We start from the raw sequence: 19,831 nt of genomic DNA, 5'->3' as shown, positions 1-19,831 counted from the left end.
TTTATTTTTCTTCATCAACCTAGGATTCACTTTAATGTTCAGGGTTTTCCTGAAGTTCTGACACCGTTATTGAATGACCTATGAATGATTTATAATTGCTATTCTCATGTTACATTTTCTTCAGATATATTGTATAATTGTTCTATAATGAGCTATATTGAGGCAATGACTCCTTACCCACGAGGCCCATGTTAAAATAAGTGATATTATAAATAGCCCCGCCGCCGTTCATAATTGTAATTTTGATTACGGCTTGCTGGCCATGGCAGAGAGGGGATTAACTTGCCTATTTTGCGATCCGCCGGCCGCATCCGCCTGTAAATCCGCTTGGCTAATGTATCTCAATGGGATGGTGCACACCAGCGGTTTGAGGTTTTTTTTACAAACCACAAACGTGCCTCCTGCTTTTCTGAAGCCTTTCGTCCTCATGTAAAGTATAGGAAAAACGCATTCCGCTCTGAAAACGCTAGATCAGAGCGGGTTTCCAGGCGTTTTTGTTACAGAAGCTGCTCAGTAACAACTTTTACTGTAATAATATGTGTAATCTGCTACACAAAAATGCACCCAAAACCGCTAGGTAGGTTTAGAAAACCTCTAAACATACCTAGAATCCCTCTGAAATCCGCAAAACGCTAGCGGTTTTTGGAGCTGATCTGCTATCGGTTTTGGTGTGCACTGGGCCTAAGTTAACCTCCCATCTGCCAGCAAGTCATAATTAAAACTACACTAACAAATGGCGGGACTATTCATAAGCCCATCACTAGTTAAAATACACAGGATCAAGTTACAGTAGCAATCGGTATTCACACAAACAAAACAGCGGAACACTTGTAATTTCAGGCACTTTAAAGATCATAGTTTATTTACTGTATAATAAAAAGATAGTATACAGAGGGAATCTGATAACTGCAACAATCGTTACCACCTCCTTTTTGATGCTCTCGATCACTGTCCAATCTATAAAAGTCCCATGCCACGCCCCCTCCACTTCCTGCGCTGCCGGCGTCACAGCACCATGTCCAATCCGCTTGTAGCAGGGAGCAGATAGGCTCGCGAAGCATCAGCCCGTTCCTATGTACAGCTATGTAGGAAATGTAATGGGCAACACCGCGCTCAAACATTAATGTGCTAAGCTGCATAATTTTACGTACATTTATAATAATTAAAAAAAAGAAAAGGAACAAGAATAAAAGGAATTCGGGGTCTTATCTCCATTAGGAAACATCTGTAGCTGCAAATGTGTGCATGCAACCATCGCTTCAGACTGAAGGTCTTGATTGTGTTTAAGCCTGTACAAAAGACAGCAGCAGAGTAATGCATTGACCTATTTGTAGACAAAGAAGTGATTAAAGGGTCATTCCACCCCAAAGTGATATTCTGTATGTGGATAGAGATTAATGGGCCGAAGCAGATTGCTAAACATGGATTCGCTCCGGGACTACGGTAGCAAGATTTTCTTTGTTCTCCTTCTCTGAAAGACTGTTTGAATTTATACCTGTGCAATGGTCTCTCTACTGGAGTAGGAGGAGTCTTGCTGTTTGCAGTAGCAGACAAATGGAGCTGGGAAAACTTGTGCAGAGTTTTCAAACCTACATCTCCCGCACCACCATTTAAGCAATATACACACCTTTGATTTTTGGTTTGCCAAAACGACTGTGCTGACCTTGGCCAAAAATCTAGAGTGTCAACATTGTTGTCCTCCCTGGCAACAAAGTGGATACATTTTTAAAGGTAGCCATTTTTACAGCGGGCCCTTTCTTTGAAGTTAATGCAGCACATCAATGCTCACTTATCCTCCCATCGGGGTGGATTAACCCTTTAAAGTGGACCTGAACTCTTGCACAGGACAGAGGGAAAACAAATGCGCCCTGTACGTATTTAGAGAGTCTTGCCTGTCTAATCCCCCCTTCATCTGTGACTAATCACGACTGTAAATTTGATTTCTCAGCTGTGTCTGCTCTGGAAACTCGTTAGCCTCAGCAGAGCAGCTAATTTGTAAACACGATGTTAACCCTATGTCTGCTTCTATGAAAGCAGGAAGTAGACACATTGCAGATTTACTGCAGGTTTTGTATCATGCTGTTGCTTATCTTTCAGAGCAGAGAGGAATTTCCAAGTTCAGGTCCGCTTTAAGAAAAAAAACAATGCATCCTAGAATTGCAAGAGTCACAAAAAAAATTCATATAAAAATGGCCAAAAACAAAAGAGGGACTGGGCAATAAGACAGGACAAGGAGGGACAACTGAGCCACTGGTACATGCCTTTTTCTTTTAAATAAATGGAACCTGTACCACCATATCAAATGCAGGTAACAGCTCACTGCTCAGAGTCTGAAATGTTTCGCAGACTTGATCGGACGTTGGATCCACAACCAAAATACTTAGTATTCTCTTAAACTTTACAATTGGTACTATATACACATCATAATTGAATGGAATGTTTTTTTCCCATCCCAAAAATGGCTTCCAAAGACCACGGGACTAGTATCCACACGCATCAGAAGAGTAAATTTCTGCTTACGACTCATTTACAAGAAAGGGGGGGGGGGGGGGGAATGAAAATCAGCACAGCAGCTTTATTAACAAAAGAAAAACGAAAAATAAAAACATTAAAATGAGCAATGTTAAACTGTGTAAAAAGTGGAGAAGTTGACTGAGCTATTTAAACTTTGGTGACTGAAAGGCCCATTTGGAAATATCCTACTAAACTGTAAACCGTCTTGTGAGCATCTTCAAAGAAACGCGATGCAAATTAAAAAAAAAAGCATTGTACATCCATGAGTCAATCGGTCATCTGAATTGATCTCGGCCTTTTGGGCGATTGCAGGCTTACGTTTCTAAGATGCACAAGATTAAGGTGTAGTGTGGTGCCAATATGGCAAGAAGGACTTGGAACTCTCTCAACAGGAAGCTGTCTTGTACCAGAACGGACATTGCACACAGTCAAACATCCTTCCTCGACCAGTCAAAATAAGTGAAGGTAAAATTTCCGGAAAAATAAATGTCAAGCAGAGACAACTTTGTTTGACGTAGAACAAATATTCCAGTCCACGGATGGGGTTTATTTCGTAAAGGTGGCCACCACCGCCCATAGAACTTCATGAGCATTGGGCTTCATGGCCTCTGCTTCGGGGTCTAGATCAAGCAGCTGTCGGACTCTCTTCATGGCCAGGTCATACTGGTCATCCAAGAGCGGGGCGAAGGCATTCTCAATGACGTCAGAAGAATGAGCTAGATAGATGAGAGCCAGCAAACGTTTATCCATGCGATGAGGATCCTTCACCCACTTGTCTAGGACGGCCTCCTGCACCCTCTTGATGAGACGCTGCTTGATGTTGTTGTTGGTGAGTGGGTGCGTGGTCATGTCAAACAGGAGGAAGTTTTGCTTCTCCGTTGTCAAGACTCCCTTTTCTACAAGATTTTTAGCCAGACGTTCCCGTACATTCCGTAACTGGAAGTGGAGTTTCAATGGGTTCCAGGTCTCACCTGAAAAATCAAAACAAAAAATTCAAACGCGGTACGGTAAATACCCTCAAAAAAAGTGACTCGCTAGTAACATTATAGTAGGATTTAACCACTCGCATACCAGCATTCTCTGGCCTCTTACAGGCATACCTATGAAATAGCTGCGGGGAGACTTGGACGCAGGATACAGCCGATATGCGGCTTACCCTGTTCCTGCACAAGTCCCAGCTGCGTTAATTACTATTCCCCCTCCAGGTCCACGTGGATGGTGGGGAATGATGTAATTCGGCTGCAAACAATACAGTAATTACAGTGTATTAAAAGTAACTTAAGCTCCATCTTGACGGAGCCAAAGTTACGCACTGTGCACCGCTATAGCCGTAATTCCTGTTACGGTCTATGGTGGCGCCGGCTGCGCCCAAGTCTCCTGTGCTGTTATTACAGTGCTTGCCTTTCTACCAAAGTAAACTAAAATTCTAAATGCCACATAGGTTTCCAGTAATTACTATTAATATAAAGGCTTATTTTCATCCATTCATTTTTTATGTAAAAAAATAAATAAAAAACAAACAACATTTACAGAGAACAGTTTTTACTGTGGGCTTAAGGCCTCGTTCACATCATTTAGCGCAGATGGCTGTGCGATTGGAACGCAACGCGTCCGATCGCACGCCATCTGCGCTCCTATGCGCTGCGCTGCAGATCCCATTCATTACAATGAATGGGATCTGCGCTGCGATTCCCAAAAATGCGTGCAGTACGCGATAGCGCAATCACGCTGCCACGCAGCGCATATGATGGGAACGGTAGAAGGGCTGTCTATGCCCTTCTACTGTTCTTGCGCATCGCACACTATACGCGCTGCCAAAATGCGGACGGCAGCACGTATAGTCTGAACGAGGCCTTACTATGGAGAATTGTATCCAGCACATCCAGCATACAGAAACAGTCCTCATTAGCAGTAATCCTGTGACTGGAATCGTCAGAATGATAGAAAGCAGAAATATAGCTTCAAACAAGTGTGTAACTGACTTATCAGCTGTTCCAGTCTCTCTCTCCCTCTGTTTTACACAGTGTGAACAGAGATTACAGCCAGGAAGAGCTCATTCTGAATATGGGGGGGGGGGTTGTAAGCATGCAAAGACAGAAATAAAATAAGACTCCTCTTCAGATCCTTTCTCTGTAGTTGAAAAATCTCTCACCTGTTTTCATATGATCTGTTATGATCTGTGAAAATGCAGGGTGTGGGCAGGGCAGAAGCGAACCGTAACTCATTCCTCTGAATAGTGACAGAGAAGTGGAGCCTATCTACATCGTACAGCTCTAGGTTCGACACCAACACAAGCTGTTACAAAAGTTTATAAACAGAACATTATTTTGACTCAGGCTGTGATCAGAGACTTCTGAAAAGCTTTCTATTATTGCTGGCTAAAAGCTCAAAAGGTATGTGGGGTTTACAGAAGGACAGTTTATTGGATAGTTCCTCTTTAAGGACCAGAGACTGCTGGTGCCAAACAATGTGGCTTACCAACCTCTCGTCACATGGAATTGCCATGTGATTGGCTCACAGTGATCACTGGGAAAGGAGCCAATGATATAGTCACTTGACCGGTTCAATGAGCCCTGCGGTCATACCGACAGCAGGGTAACTGGGCTTTAGCAACGGGAGAGCGGCACAAATGGTGGTAGCGTGCGGCGGGGGAAGTTTAAGCCCTCACAGGGATAACTGGTGCTAAACATGGCATAGATTTCAACTTGTGTCGTCCGGAAGTGGTTAAATTGGATCCGAGGTGAACTTTTACTCATTGCATAATTGTGTTCTTTTCCTATTGTTTATAGGGCATTCCTCAAGCCAAATACTTTGTTTTAATACTCTAATTCCCTATAAACTAAATAAACCACGCCCACAGGTTTTCAGAGAGCCTTGGCTGTAGCAAGGGCTCATGGGAGCTCAGTCTGGGCAGGAGGAGGTGTTACTAGCCAGAGATTTCAGAGGCAGAGGGGAGGAAGGGGTTAGGTTTTTTCCACAAGCTGAGTGTTCAAGATACAGATAAGCCTGCCTCTGTGTAATGTTTACAAACAACATGGCTGCTGTCATTGTATCACAGGAAGAAATAATCATATACTACTGAAGCTGTTTGCAGCTAGATTTGCTGTGTAAACTATCTAAACTTTAGATAAGATATATAGACAAGTTACTTGTTATAGTTAGTTTTTCAGCTCGGATCTGCTTTAAGGTCTACGTTTCAGGAAAACAAGATTATAATTTTACAGTATTTCCACACTTACCACTAAGCAGCTCAATCCAGCTCTGTACAGTCTCTGGTGTTGGGGTTTCCTTTATGTGTTTTAAGGCTTCGTCCAGCATGACGTCACCTGTCTGAGCATCGGACTTGCAAATGACCTGCCGGCAGAAAGGACCTGTTAGATCCAAAACTAACTGCACACGCTTCATGCAATATAACCTGGCAGAGCGTGTAACTAGTCCTAGGAATAGCATTGTGTTGCTTTCAGTGTGGCCAAGATGAAACCCAAACAGAACACCACTAAAAAGGTTATCGTTATATCCAGTTAGGGATGGTCATATATGTATGCTAATAATTTCAAACTGATGCAAAATTTATGGCAATTTTATACAGCTTGGCAATGGACCAATCAAATGCACCCGTTGCTCCCTGGCCATCTCTAAGGCTTTTTATTTTTCACATGGGAGGCAGGTGGCCTCCTGCTAACTGCTTCCTTGCACTGGCTGGGCTCTTGCTAGCATTTACTACCAGTGGTGGAGAAGTAGCACTCTAGTTTCCTCCCACATCCCAAAAACATACAGATAAGTTTATTGGCTTCCCCTACATTCACTCTAGACTATGATGGACACTTGAAAGGGATTAGATTGTGAGCCCGTTAGGCATACGCATTAGTACGCCACCCAGTCAGTTGGGCGCAGGAAGAGCAGAGTGGCGGCTCACCCTGCTGTCGCTGAATCACCAGGTGGCGCTAAATACTGTTCATCCTCTGAGTTGTAGTAATGGAGGGAGAAGTAATTCAGTTACCCTTACGCGGGGCGCAAACTAAAGCATTGCACCTATAGCCATGCAGTCATCCGGTAGGACACCCCCCCCCCCCCCACCGTGCATGCACCTAGATGGCCTACTTCACCTGTAAGGGATAGTTACTGACAAAATGATATATCATATATTGCAGCATAAAAGAGGCGCTTTTTCTCCCCCCAAAAAATAGGGAGAAAAAAAGTCCCCGTGTCTTAGGCCAAATACAGGAAGTCGCCAATTTACGGACGCCCGCTGATACGAACCAGGGACTCCCTGCGCTTCTTCATCAGCAATGGCAGCATGGCCCACCTCGATCATGGACCTCTCCTCTCCTGCACGGCTCCCCTAGTGCCGGCTTCTGCTGATGACACAAGGGGAGCCGTGAAAGAGGTGAGGTCTCCGGTCGCCGCTGGATGAGGTGAGCCATGCTGCCGCTGCTGCTAACGATACATAGGGAGCGTAGGATGACAGAAGGGGGGAGCAAAGGACATACAGGGGCCAGAGGAGGACACATGGGAGACAGAAGGGGACACAAGGGAGACACAAAGCACAAGAAGGACACAATAATTAAGGGAGAACATGTACAAGATGCTCCTGGGCTATGGTTGCACCAGGTTTAGTATATACTTTGTTCCCCAGGTTTTTGCCCTCTAAACCAAGGCACGTCTTATAGTCCGGACCGGTTTAAATGCTGAAAAACATGGTACTTTGTACAGCGCTGTGTAAGATGTCAGCACTATATAGATAATGTGTACATATGTATTTTCAATTTTACAGTTTTTCCATCTTGCTCTTAAACCAGCACTTTTAAGTATCCGTTTTTGTACCTTTCTAGAAAGAAGACTTTTGCGTCTCATGCCGCCAGCTTCCAGGGTAATCCTGCCTCGGAAGGCCAGCTCTATCAGCATGCAGCCGCGCAGCCCAGCGGAGATGCAGTCATTCCAGAAGGATGTGTAGCCCTGGGGAGAAGACACAGGGAAGGTTAGGCTTGCCTGTCTGTTGCCATGAATGGTACACTGCAATACTGTGCAAAATGGAAAGAAAAAACCGTGGAGGAGGAGTTACTTCATTATTCTGCAGGGACTGCTCCAATCAAAACAACCAGATAACCTACCCAGTACGGCTGTACAGATTTGCAATAGGAGAGTGTTGAATCTGCTGGTATGGATGGGGAGGTTGGGCCGACACACAATGACAAGACAAACTTTTATACTACACTTTTCTCCTGGCGTACTCAAAACGCCAGAGCTGCAGCCATTAGGGTGCGCTCTACAGAAAGTAGCAATGTTAGGAAGTCTTGCCCATGGCCTCCTCACTGAAAAGGTGCTATCCAGGCACAATGGAACAGCTTCCAGCGAAGGAGTAAGGAGAACACTTGGCGGTTGCTATCTTTTTAAGATAGCAGGCGCTCCAGATATTTAAAGAAAACTCAAGGCAGCAGAAAACTAATACACTATCAAAGCATATATTCTTTGCTTTTACAGTAACAATATAGGATAGTGATCAGGGTGCCAAAGAACAGCTCCTGTGTTACACTTGTGAATTCTCACTGTTGAGAGGCTATACAGAGCAGCATATTATCTAGACCAGCCTTTCTCAACCTTTTTACCCTGGAGGAACCCTGCAAAATAACTTTTGGATCTCGAGGAACCCCTGCAAACAATTTTTTGGTCTCGAGGAACCCCTGCATTTATTGTGCAGGAGGCATGGTCTTTAAAAGTATGTGTGGCTGTTTATTTCACTACCCCCTATTACACTGCCACTCATTATACTGTCTCCTGAGCCCCCAATTTAGTGCTTCTTGTTACAGTACCACCCATTATAGTGTGCTCTATTATACTTCCCCCCCACGATAGGGGAAAATGCCAAGGAACCCCTGCAGAGTGTTCAAGGAACCCTGGTTGGGAAAGCCTGATCTAGACAATAATATAAACTGTCTACTGTGACAGCAGACATCTCTGCCAACACACATTATACATCCTGTGTCTAATCTATATCTCTATCTGTATCTATCATCAGTTTAACCCTTAACTGTAATAATGAATTGGAATTTGGCACACTTCCTGTATGGATGTTTATTTTATGGTTTGTAATGTCCCCATTATAATCCAAAATAAAAATGGAAGAGGAGTTTCAATGGATTAATATGACTGATGTGGAATGTATGTATAGAAGATTATGGATGCTAATAAAGTTTGCATAACTTAAGCTGGTAACAATTTGCTATGCATAAAAATAATCTTTATTAGACGCTAAAAAACAACAACAACAAAAAACAAACCCACAAACAATGGTTAGGGTGTCACTAGGTTTTTGTTTAGATCCAGATGTGAGTGTGGAATAATCAAGGCAGAAGTAAATACTGAGACAAAGAAAAACAAAGCCAAAAACATTGTGTATTCCACATGTGGGAGTGACGTCTCCAGAGAAGGAAGCTCAAACTTAAAGGATACCCGAGGTGACATGATGAGATAGACGTGTGTATGTACAGTGCCAAGCACACAAATAGCTACGATGTGTTCCTTTTTTCTCTCTCTGCCTGAAAGAGTTAAACATCAGGCATGTAAGTGGCTGACTCAGTCCTGACTCAGACAGGAAGTGACTACAGTGTGACCCTCACTGATAATAAATGCCAACTAACAAACATTTTCCTAGCAGAAAAGTAGATTTAAATATAAAATAAAACTGCGGAATATCTTAAAAAGTCATTTATAAGAGAAGGAAGATAGATACAATTGTTTATTAGTTTATTTACACTTTGGGTGTCCTTTAAGGTGCCCATAGATCTAGCGATGCATGGGCAGATCGACCAAAAGATAGATCTCTATCGGATAGTGTTCTCAGACAGCACAACTAACTTGCTTCAATTGGTAGTTCTCGGTCTAGTCTGTGTGGCTGCCACAGACTTGGAGAATCCTTAACCCTCCTGGCGGTTTGCTAAAAAAAAAAAAAAAAAAAAAAAAAAAAAAAAAAATCGCCAGGGGGCAGCAAATCTTTTTTTTTTTTTTTTTTTTTTTTTTAAATTTTCATGTAGCGAGACAAAGTCTCGCTACATGATAGCCGCTGCTCAGCGGCATCCCCCCAGCCCCTCCGATCGCCGCCGGCGATCAGGAGATCCCGTTCAAAGAACGGGATCTCCTGGAGGGCTTCCCCCGTCGCCATGGCGACGGGGCGGGATGACGTCACCGACGTCGTGACGTCAAAGGGGATTCCTATCCACCCCATAGAGCTGCCTGGCACTGATTGGCCAGGCAGCGCACGGGTCTGGGGGGGGGAGGGGGCGGCTGCGGCGCGACGGATAGCGGCGGATCGGCGGCGATCGGGCACTGCACGCAGCTAGCAAAGTGCTAGCTGCGTGCAGCAAAAAAAAAAAATTATGCAAATCGGCCCAGCGGGGCCTGAGCGGTGCCTTCCGGCGGCATAGCCCAAACTCAGCTCGGGCTTACCGCCAGGAAGGTTAAAGGGGTTCTTTCGCGAAAAAAGTAGGCAGTTAAAAAATGTGACAGATGACAGGTTTTGGGCCAGTCCATCTTTTTAAGGGGGATTCTCAGGGCTTTCTTTGTTTTCAACAGCATTTCCTGAACAACAGTTGCAAAATCTAACTGACATAATAGTGTGCAAGTGATTAGGGAGGCCGGCTGGTATCTTGCTATTTTGGCAGTTAAACTGTTCAGGAAATGCTGTTGAAAACAAAGAAAGCCCTGAGAATCCCCCTTAAAAAGATGGACTGGCCCAAAACCTGTTATCTGTCACATTTTTTAACTGCCTACTTTTTTCGCGAAATAACCCCTTTAAGCAGACGTGACCAGCATAGAATGTTGCAAACTGCCGATTTATTCACTTTCACACTGTAATTATCATCAGCCCAGACATCCAGCCTCAGATCAGGATCTAACTACAGCTCTTATAAGTATTTATAGCGCTTGCATGCAGTGAAAGACAGACATACTTTGTGGATCAAACTATGTCCACATTGCAGCCATTGCAGGGGGCAGCACGGTGGAATAGTGGTTAGCGCTCTCGCCTTGCAGCGCTGGGTTCCCAGTTCTAATCCCAGCCAGGACACTATCTGCAAGGAGTTTGTATGTTCTCAAAGTGTCTGCGTGAGTTTCCCCCGGGCACTCCGGTTTCCTCCCACATCCCCCAAAAAAAAACAAAAAAAAAAAAACAACAACATACAGATAAGTTAATTGTCCCTAGACTATGATACATGCACTACATGATATAGACATATAACTGACTATGGTAGGGACTAGATTGTGAGCCCCTCTGAGGGACAGTTAGTGACACGACAATATACTATGTACAGTGCTGCGCAATATGTCGGCGCTATATAAATACTCAAATAAATAAGGTATCCATCTCTTATTACATTACATGTTTCACAAGTTTCTTTGTTCTCTGGTTGACTTCGTTCTCTGGTTGAACTCGAGGGACATATGTCTTTTTTCAACCCAAATAACTATGTAACAGTAGCCTAGTGACATCTTTATCCAGCCCCAGCAGTCAGAGTGAGGACTGTACTCACCCTGAATTTATCAAGCAAAAACCTCTTCCCTCAGATGAGTAAGTGGCCACAGGAAAGGCTAAGACAATCAAACCTGTTGGTTGCCTTCTGTGAAAAGTCTGACGCTTGACATGTGTGATTATACAACACCCACTGGCTACACAGCCAGCAGAAAATCTTTAACATCCAGAGTAAAGGCATACAGGTAAAGCTGACAGAAGCCATCATCACTTCTTTATACCCAGTGAGCTTGAATAGGCAAAACTATTTTAACTGGGCATGTGCACCCCCCACCTTTATCCCTCAAGTCCTCACTGGTGTAGCAGGACGCTGTGCAAATAAGGGGGAAACGGGGGCCGCATGGCAACGAATGGGGAGGAAGCAGAACCACACCCCCAAACTAAAGGGGAGCTAGTATGGTTTAGGTGACCCAATGAGAAAGTCCATGGGGAAATTCTATCAACTTGATTGGGTGGAGAGCCACTATAATATATGCTGGTTGTCACATGGGGCGGCAATGCAGAGGATGGGCGACAGCGATCAGGTAAAGTATAACTGCAGGGGGAGGGGGGGGGGGGGTATGTTTATAATCACAGAGGTATCGAGGGAGACGGTAACATGAGGCTGTTTCACGAGAGATTTCATGCGGCAATCGTTTGGGAATTAGCCTGCGGTATACATGTAACCGACTGATCTCTTGGATCAGATTTATTCAGAGAGAGATCTGTCTCTTGGTGGAATCTGCCCATACATCTAGCGATGTGTGGGTAGATTAAAGCAGGGCTGTGGAGTCGGAGAAGTTTTGGGTACCTGGAGTCGGAATTAGAGTCGGTGGTTTCATAAACTATGAAGTTAAAGTTGGATGATTTTTGTACAAAATCCACAGCCCTGGTAAGTATTAGACTAAGGAGTCGGAGTCGAGGAGTCAGAGCCGGAGCCATTTCGGGTACCTGGAGTCAGAGTTGGAGTCGGTAGTTTCATAAATTGAGGAGTTGGATGATTTTTGTACTGACTCCACAGGCCTGGAATAAAGCAAACTAGCTCCACTAAAAGAATGGGGAGAAACCAGCGCTAAAGCCTGCAATACTGTCTCCCAACATGCACGAAAGGTAGATCCCTCTTTGGTTGACATCTCATCAGAGAGGGATATATCCCTGCCACACACAGCACATTGACTTTTAGTAGATTTCTGCATTGATACAAAGTACTGCATCTCAGTAGAATATCTCTGTGCTATAGAAATACTGAAATAAAGAAAAAAAACTTATCTAGTCTACAAAGTTTACAAACAATAGTAGGATAACCCTGCTACTCAATGAAAAAATGGAGAATCCTAGACTAATTAGGAATATGGGAGTAGAATTTCTATTGTTCACAACCGGCATCATTTAGTGTAATAAAGAATACACAAAGGCATGCTTACTGTTAAAACTTTATTGTTTGTTTGGAAAACTTACCCAGGCATGTTATTTTATGTACCAGCCATATGGAGGGTAATGTGTCTCTGTAGTTTTCTGCATTACTGCTCAGTTATACTTAATGCTGCAATTCCATCTGCCTAAAGCAGCCCTGAACTCAGAACTTCCTCTCTGCTCTAAAGGATAAGCAACAGCATAATAACCTTTAAAGAAAACCCTCTCTGTTACAGCTGATACAAATTCTGCAATACATCCGCAGTGTCTCTACTTCCCGCTTTCATGGAAGCAGACATAGGGTTAACATCCTGTTTTTGCAAATAAGCTGCTCTGCCGAGGCAGCCAGCTGAGAAGTAAAATTACACTGGTGTTAAGTCACAGATGAGGGGGAATTAGAAAGGCTAAACTTTGTAAATACATACAGGATGTATTTCTCTGGTATCCTTTTTGTCCTGTACAAGAGGTAAGGTCCACTTTAAAAAAAAACGTGGGGGGGAGGGGTTGGGTTTGGAGGGAGGCAGGTAGGGAATACTCTCCAAACCAATTTTTTGAAAACAAGAATGAAAATAAGGAACATAAAAATAAAGCGTAACGTAATAATTGTCCCAATTCATCCTCTTAGCAGGTGCTAAAGCACTAGTTGAGGAGGTCAGTAATGTCAGCCTCCATTTATCACTAATGACCCCTGTCAGTTACCCCGTGCACACCGCCTAGGATTTTCCATCAGTATAGGGAGGCCGTCCTGCACACATGATGAAGCAGCAGATGACAGACGTGTGCTCAGTGGCACGGATGTTTATCCTTCCATAATCGAAGGGAAGTCTGGATCCTATTACTGCTGGAAAGGCTCTCGCCTTACAGAAACGCATGCTTGTTATGTTCTATTCAGCTTTTTTAGGTTTACAGGCAGGGAAGGTAAGGGAGAAGGAATGCATGGCAGCATATTCACAGGCTGGGGTTTACAGACATGGGAATGCATTACAGATGCGTCTTGTAGAGGTGTGTAGTGGCATGCCCCTGAAAACAAAAACAGCCCCATGATGAAGACAGCAGCAGAGCAATAGTCCCACGGCGACGGCAGAAGCAGAGCCACGGCGACGGCAGAAGCAGAGCCACGGCGACGGCAGAAGCAGAGCCACGGCGACGGCAGAAGCAGAGCCACAGCCCCACGTTAAGAACGGAAGCAGCAGAGCCACAGCCCCAAAGTTTTGCTGGACAAAATAGATAGTTCAGCTGTATGTACTGTCCTATGGAGAGGAGAAGGAGATGGGAAGCATCGAAGGACAAAGCAATCGTCTGAATTCCACTATATAGCCAACTATTCACTGGAGACGTTTGAACATCAATCGAAGCGTCAGGTGTATGTTTAAAGGGAACCTAAACTGAGCTAATGCAGTCTGATTTCAGTCAGAGCACCTGATCTGCATGCTTGTTCAGGGGCTGTAGCTACAAGTATTAGAGTCACAGGATCAGCAGGAGAGTCAGGCAACTGGTTTTATTTTAAAAGGAAAAATCCATATCCTTCTCAGTTTAGGTACCCTTTAAAGGGGAGTAAAATGAGCCATAAATTACTTTTCTCCGGTGCTGCTGTCACTTACAGTAGGTAGTAGAAATCTGACAGAAGTGACAGGTTTTGGACTAGTCCATCTCTTTATAGGGGATTCTCAGGGATATATTTATTTTCAAAAGCACTTAGTGAATGGCAGTTGCTCTGTCCAACTGCTAAAAAACTGTAGCGAGCAGGGAAGCTGGCCAGCATCATTGTTTAAATCCTTTTAGGGAATATCGTTATAAAGAATAAAAACCTTGCTGAGAATCCCCTATGAAGAGATGGACTAGTCCAAAACCTGTCACTTCTGTCAGATTTCTACTGCCTACTGTAAGTGACAGCATTATAGGAGAAAAGTAATTTATGGCTCATTTTAATCTGGGAAAAAAAATGTACTTATTTGTATATGTTTGCACATATTTTAAATTTTACAGTTTTTCGCTGTAGTGCCCCTTTAAGCACACCGGAAATTACATGAAGAGATATTCATGGGTACGTCAACCGGCAGGGATCGGGACTCAATTCCTCAGGAGACAGTGCTGGGCCAAGGCGGTACATCTGTTGCTATGCAGGGGGTGGGGCAAACAGCACATCAGAGAGTGGGCAGGGTGAGTGGTGGGGAAACAATGGCCTTGTCTAACGTTTGGACAAGACAATCCACTAGCCGGATTGATCCCCAACATGCCATGGGATATTTTTGGCAAAGGCGGTTGTTATCGGCTGCTCCAGCTGAGCTTAATCTAGCGTGTATGTAGCTTTTTAGTGCTTGCCCATTTTCACTTTACATTGCAATAGTAAAAAAAAATGTATGCAAATGAGCCAATCAAATATAGCCCCGCCTATTCTGAAAAATAAGCAAAAGTCAAATCACTCATCTGTCTACACAAAATCTCTTGATAAGGACCTAGAACTGAGAACTTCAAATGGTGATTAGAGCAGACCTGAACTCAGAAGTTCCTCTCTGCTCTAAAATATATACCGTATATACTCACATATAAGCCAACCTGCATACAAGCTGAGCTACCCACTTTTCCCTAAGAAAACAGGAAAAAAAAGTGATCGACTCGCGTATAAGCCCCCTACCCAGTAAAGCCCCCTCCCCATAGCCAGATGTGCCCCCAATGATGATACAGCTGTGTCTCAAGACACCACTAGATGGTGTCATAGATATGAGACACAGCGATTGCCACACAGGAGGATTTCCCGATCATTGCACTGCTGAAAGGTTGCTGGCAGGCTCAGCATCACATGCCAGGGGGCACAGGAACAGCAGGGAGCCAGATGGCAAGAGCAGGATTACTAGTGCATGATCCTTACGCTCAAATGCCAGTAACAAGACCTGCTCCACCATCCGTTATGCTCCACTGACTCACATATACCGGTAAGCCGAGAGCGTTACTTTCCAGCAATTTATTTGTGCTGAAACGATAGGCTTATATGCGAGTATATACAGTACATAGCAAAAAAAAAAAAAAAAAAAACACATTTGTTACAGCTGACAAATCCTGCAATAAATCTGCAGTGTGTCTACTTCCTGCTTTCATGGAAGCAGATATAAGGCTTACATTCTGTGCTTACAAATTAGCAGCTCTGACATGGCAGAAGAGATGCCTGAGCTGAGACAGCTGAAGAGATCAAATTACAGTTGTGATTAGTCACTGATAAGGAGTGATTAGTCACTGATAAGGAGTAATTAGACAGGCTAAACTCTCTAAATACATACAGGGTGCATTTCTCTAGGTTCCTCTTCTGGCTGTGCAAGAGTTTAGGTCCACTTTAAATCTCTCTCCTGGGAGATGAATCAACCAGTCTCTAGCTCACACTGCTGCTGTTTATAAATCACATTACACTGGCAGCTCCTCAACAGCAAATAAAAGGTGTACACATACTAGATGGAATTCTGGCAACATCTGTACAAATGCAAGCCAACAGGAAATATTTAGGAGCAAAATGCTACAACCAAGCAAACTCCATTGTTCTCAATGTTGACAGTTATAACTACAAGCCTGGCACATGCTGGCTCTGCTGACAATTAGGGCTCATTCACACTAAAAGCACTAAATGAGTACATGCTGTGATGCTGAGAAACAAGAAAAAAGTGATGTGCAATCTTGCGCTACTCAACCACAGCGTTGGCTGAAGGGTGTAACTGTGGCAACAAAAAAAGAAAGATGGGGGAGCGCTCCGTAGTGTATTAAAACTTTTAATTATAAAACACGCAATGATTTAAGAGGAACTCTGGCGTAAATCTTAAAATGTAAAACACATACAAAGAAGTACATTTCTTCCTGAGTAAAATGAGCCATACATTACTTTTCTCCTATGTTGCTGTCACTTACTGTAGGTAGTAGAAATCTGATATTAGCGACAGGTTTTGGGCTAGTCCATCTCTCCATAGGGGATTCTCAGCAAGGAATTTATGCTTTATAAAGACCCTCCCTGAGAAACATTAACATAAAGATGCTGGCAAGCCTCCCTGCTCGCTGCACACTATTTTGGCAGTTGGACGGAGAAATCGCCATTCACTAAGTGCTTTTAAAAATAAAAAACAACCTGAGAACCCCCCTATGAGAAGATGGGCTAGACCAAAATCTGTCGGTAATAACAGATTTCTGCTACCTACCGTAAGTGACAGCAACATAGGAGAAAAGTAATTTATGGCTCATTTTACTCTAGGAGAAATGCAGGGCTGTGGAGTCGGTACAAAAATCCACCGACTCCGACTCCTCAGTTTAGGATTCCACCGACTCCGACTCCTCTAATTTGCATATTACAATCTTGTTAAATTGAAAGTATGTAACATGAAATTTGTCTCTTAACTGCCAACGCTTAGGAATTTGAAAAGACAACTGAAGTGAGAAGGATATGGAGACTGCCATATTTATTCCCTTTAGTCATAGACTAAAACTAGTCCTTGGTAAGAGTACTTGTAAATGGTACAGACCGGAACAAAGAACATCTATCAGGCCCTAGGCAATGTGACTGTGGGTACATGTAAGAGTGATATCCAGGTACTCTGCAGGGGAATGAGGAGATTCTTCCTCTATTACACATCTGAACATGGATCAGGCCCTAGGCAATGTAACTGTGGGTACATGTAAGAGTGATGTGCAGGTACTCTGCAGGGGAATGAGGAGATTCTTCCTCTATTACACATCTGAACATGGATCAGGCCCTAGGCAATGTAACTGTGGGTACATGTAAGAATGATGTGCAGGTACTCTGCAGGGGAATAAGGAGATTCTTCCTCTATTACACATTCTTTATGCACAATCTGAACAAGGTTTATGGGTGACAGACAACACCTCTGTGTTCAATGCGCACAACATTCTCAGTGGATTCCCTGCAGCTCTGTGGGGAGTGCATATGTAGAGTATAGTACTACTGTGTAACAAAGTAAACCTGAGACAGATGAAATTAAAGTTTTATACATACCTGGGGCTTCCTCCAGCCCCCTTCAGGCTAATCAGTCCCTCGCTGTCCTCCTCCGCCACCTGAATCTTCTGCTATGAGTCCAGGTACTTGAGCCAGTCTGGTGTAGTGCGCATGCACACACTCCGCCGCCGGGAGCGTACTACACCTGCGCAGCACTATTGCGCAGGTGCAGACTGCTCCTGGCTGTGGAAGTGGCACGTAGCCAGACTGTGCTGACTGGCTGAATTCCCAGGACTCCTAGCAGAAGATCCAGGTGGTGGAGGTGGACAGCGAGGGACTGATTAGCCTGAAAGGGGTTGGAAGAAGCCCCATGTATGTATAAAACTTTTCTTTTCATCCTTCTCAGGTACCATTTAATTCGTAGTCACCAAACCAAATTTTAACATATGAAATTATTTGATTTCATGAGCTAAGAGCATTTGCATAAATCAGAATCAACGCAGAATTATTTCCATCTCATTGATCCATCTCTATTAGTGACACGGCTACACATCAGGCTTTATACTTACAGCATAGATGTTATTTAGTATATATAAGAGATTCCTGTGTACACATCATGTATACTGTACCAGTGTTCTCCCCAGAAATTTTTTTCAGCCGGGTGGCATGAAATAGTGGCCGGGTAGCATGAAAAAGTAGCCGGGTGGGGCAAGATAAGAGAATGCAGGGCCGGTGCTTCTGTGAGCAACTCTGCTTACAGCATAGAAGGAGGTGAGCCGATGACAGCCGGGTGCTCACCAAAACTAGCCGGGTAGAGCACCCAGCTAAAAGAGCCTGGGGAGAACACTGCTGTACAGTCACAATCAGATTTGTATATCTGACTTTAAAAATACGGGGACTGCTTTATTGAAGCAGCACAAGTAACTAATTTTGATTGGTTCATTTCATTTTTGTGGACTAAGCACAGCTATTACTGTATGTATAAATTATGATGACTATTATCTGAGAAATAGAACATTTTATCATATTTTCTATTTTAATTACAGTTTAAATTCATTAGGAGTCGGAGCATTTTTTTCCCGACTCCGACTCCAGGCACCCAAAATTGCCCCGACTCCACAGCCCTGGAGAAATGTACTTATTTGTATGCGTTTTAAATTTTACGATTTTCGTGAGAGTTCCTCTTTAAGAACACTTACTCGCCAATAGAGTTGGGCCGAACGGTTCGCCTGCGAACGGTTCCATGCGAACTTCCATGGTTCGCGTTCCACAGGCGAACCTTTCCGGAAGTTCGGTTCGCCCCATAATGCACCATGGAGGGTCAACTTTGACCCTCTACATCACAGTCAGCAGGCCCAGTGTAGCCAATTAGGCTACACTAGCCCCTGGAGCCCCACCCCCTTTATATAAGGCAGGCAGCGGCGGCCATTACGGTCACTCGTGTGCCTGCATTAGTGAGAGTAGGGCGAGCTGCTGCAGACTGTCTCTCATAGGCAAAGATTAGTTAGGCTTAGCTTGTTCCTGGCTGCATACCTGTTCTGTTCAGTGATACCACTGCATACCTGTTCAGTGAACCCGCCACTGCATACCTGTTCAGTGAACCCGCCACTGCATACCTGTTCAGTGAACCCGCCACTGCATACCTGTTCAGTGAACCCGCCACTGCATACCTGTTCAGTGAACCCGCCACTGCATACCTGTTCAGTGAACCCGCCACTGCATACCTGTTCAGTGAACCCGCCACTGCATACCTGTTCAGTGAACCCGCCACTGCATACCTGTTCAGTGAACCCGCCACTGCATACCTGTTCAGTGAACCCGCCACTGCATACCTGTTCAGTGAACCCACCACTGCATACCTGTTCAGTGAACCCACCACTGCATACCTGTTCAGTGAACCCACCACTGCATACCTGTTCAGTGAACCCGCCACTGCATACCTGTTCAGTGAACCCGCCACTGCATACCTGTTCAGTGAACCCGCCACTGCATACCTGTTCAGTGAACCCGCCACTGCATACCTGTTCAGTGAACCTGCCACTGCATACCTGTTCTGTTCAGTGGACCCGCCACTGTATACCTGTTCTGTTCAGTGAACCCGCCACTGTATACCTGTTCAGTGAACCCGCCACTGCATACCTGTTGTGTTCAGTGAACCCGCCACTGTATACCTGTTCTGTTCAGTGAACCCGCCACTGTATACCTGTTCTGTTCAGTGAACCCGCCACTGCATACCTGTTCTGTTCAGTGAACCCGCCACTGCATACCTGTTCTGTTCAGTGAACCCGCCACTGCATACCTGTTGTGTTCAGTGAACCCGCCACTGTATACCTGTTGTGTTCAGTGAACCCGCCACTGTATACCTGTTCTGTTCAGTGAACCCGTCACTGTATACCTGTTCTGTTCAGTGAACCCGTCACTGTATACCTGTTCAGTGAACCCGCCACTGCATACCTGTTGTGTTCAGTGAACCC

At 44.4% G+C, this 19,831-nt stretch overlaps 1 protein-coding gene across 1 annotated transcript in view; it reads right to left on the bottom strand.

Annotated features, from left to right (window-relative positions):
- Nucleotides 1-834: 834 nt before the first annotated feature.
- Nucleotides 835-19,831, bottom strand: part of GOLPH3 (golgi phosphoprotein 3) — a 34,559-nt gene continuing 15,562 nt past the window's right edge. The window contains exons 2-4 of the mRNA XM_068251258.1: nt 7,339-7,470; nt 5,754-5,868; nt 835-3,485 (exon numbers count right to left, since the gene is read on the bottom strand). Of these exons, the coding sequence (XP_068107359.1) occupies nt 3,061-3,485; nt 5,754-5,868; nt 7,339-7,470 (672 nt within the window). The 3' untranslated portion in view covers nt 835-3,060. The remainder of the gene's footprint in view (nt 3,486-5,753; nt 5,869-7,338; nt 7,471-19,831) is intronic.

The sequence above is a fragment of the Hyperolius riggenbachi genome, chromosome 1 (genome assembly GCF_040937935.1).
Source record: "Hyperolius riggenbachi isolate aHypRig1 chromosome 1, aHypRig1.pri, whole genome shotgun sequence".
In the NCBI taxonomy this organism is placed as follows: Eukaryota; Metazoa; Chordata; class Amphibia; order Anura; family Hyperoliidae; genus Hyperolius; species Hyperolius riggenbachi.
Note: the sequence above shows the minus strand (reverse complement) of the source record. Positions and strands in the feature narration are given on the sequence as shown.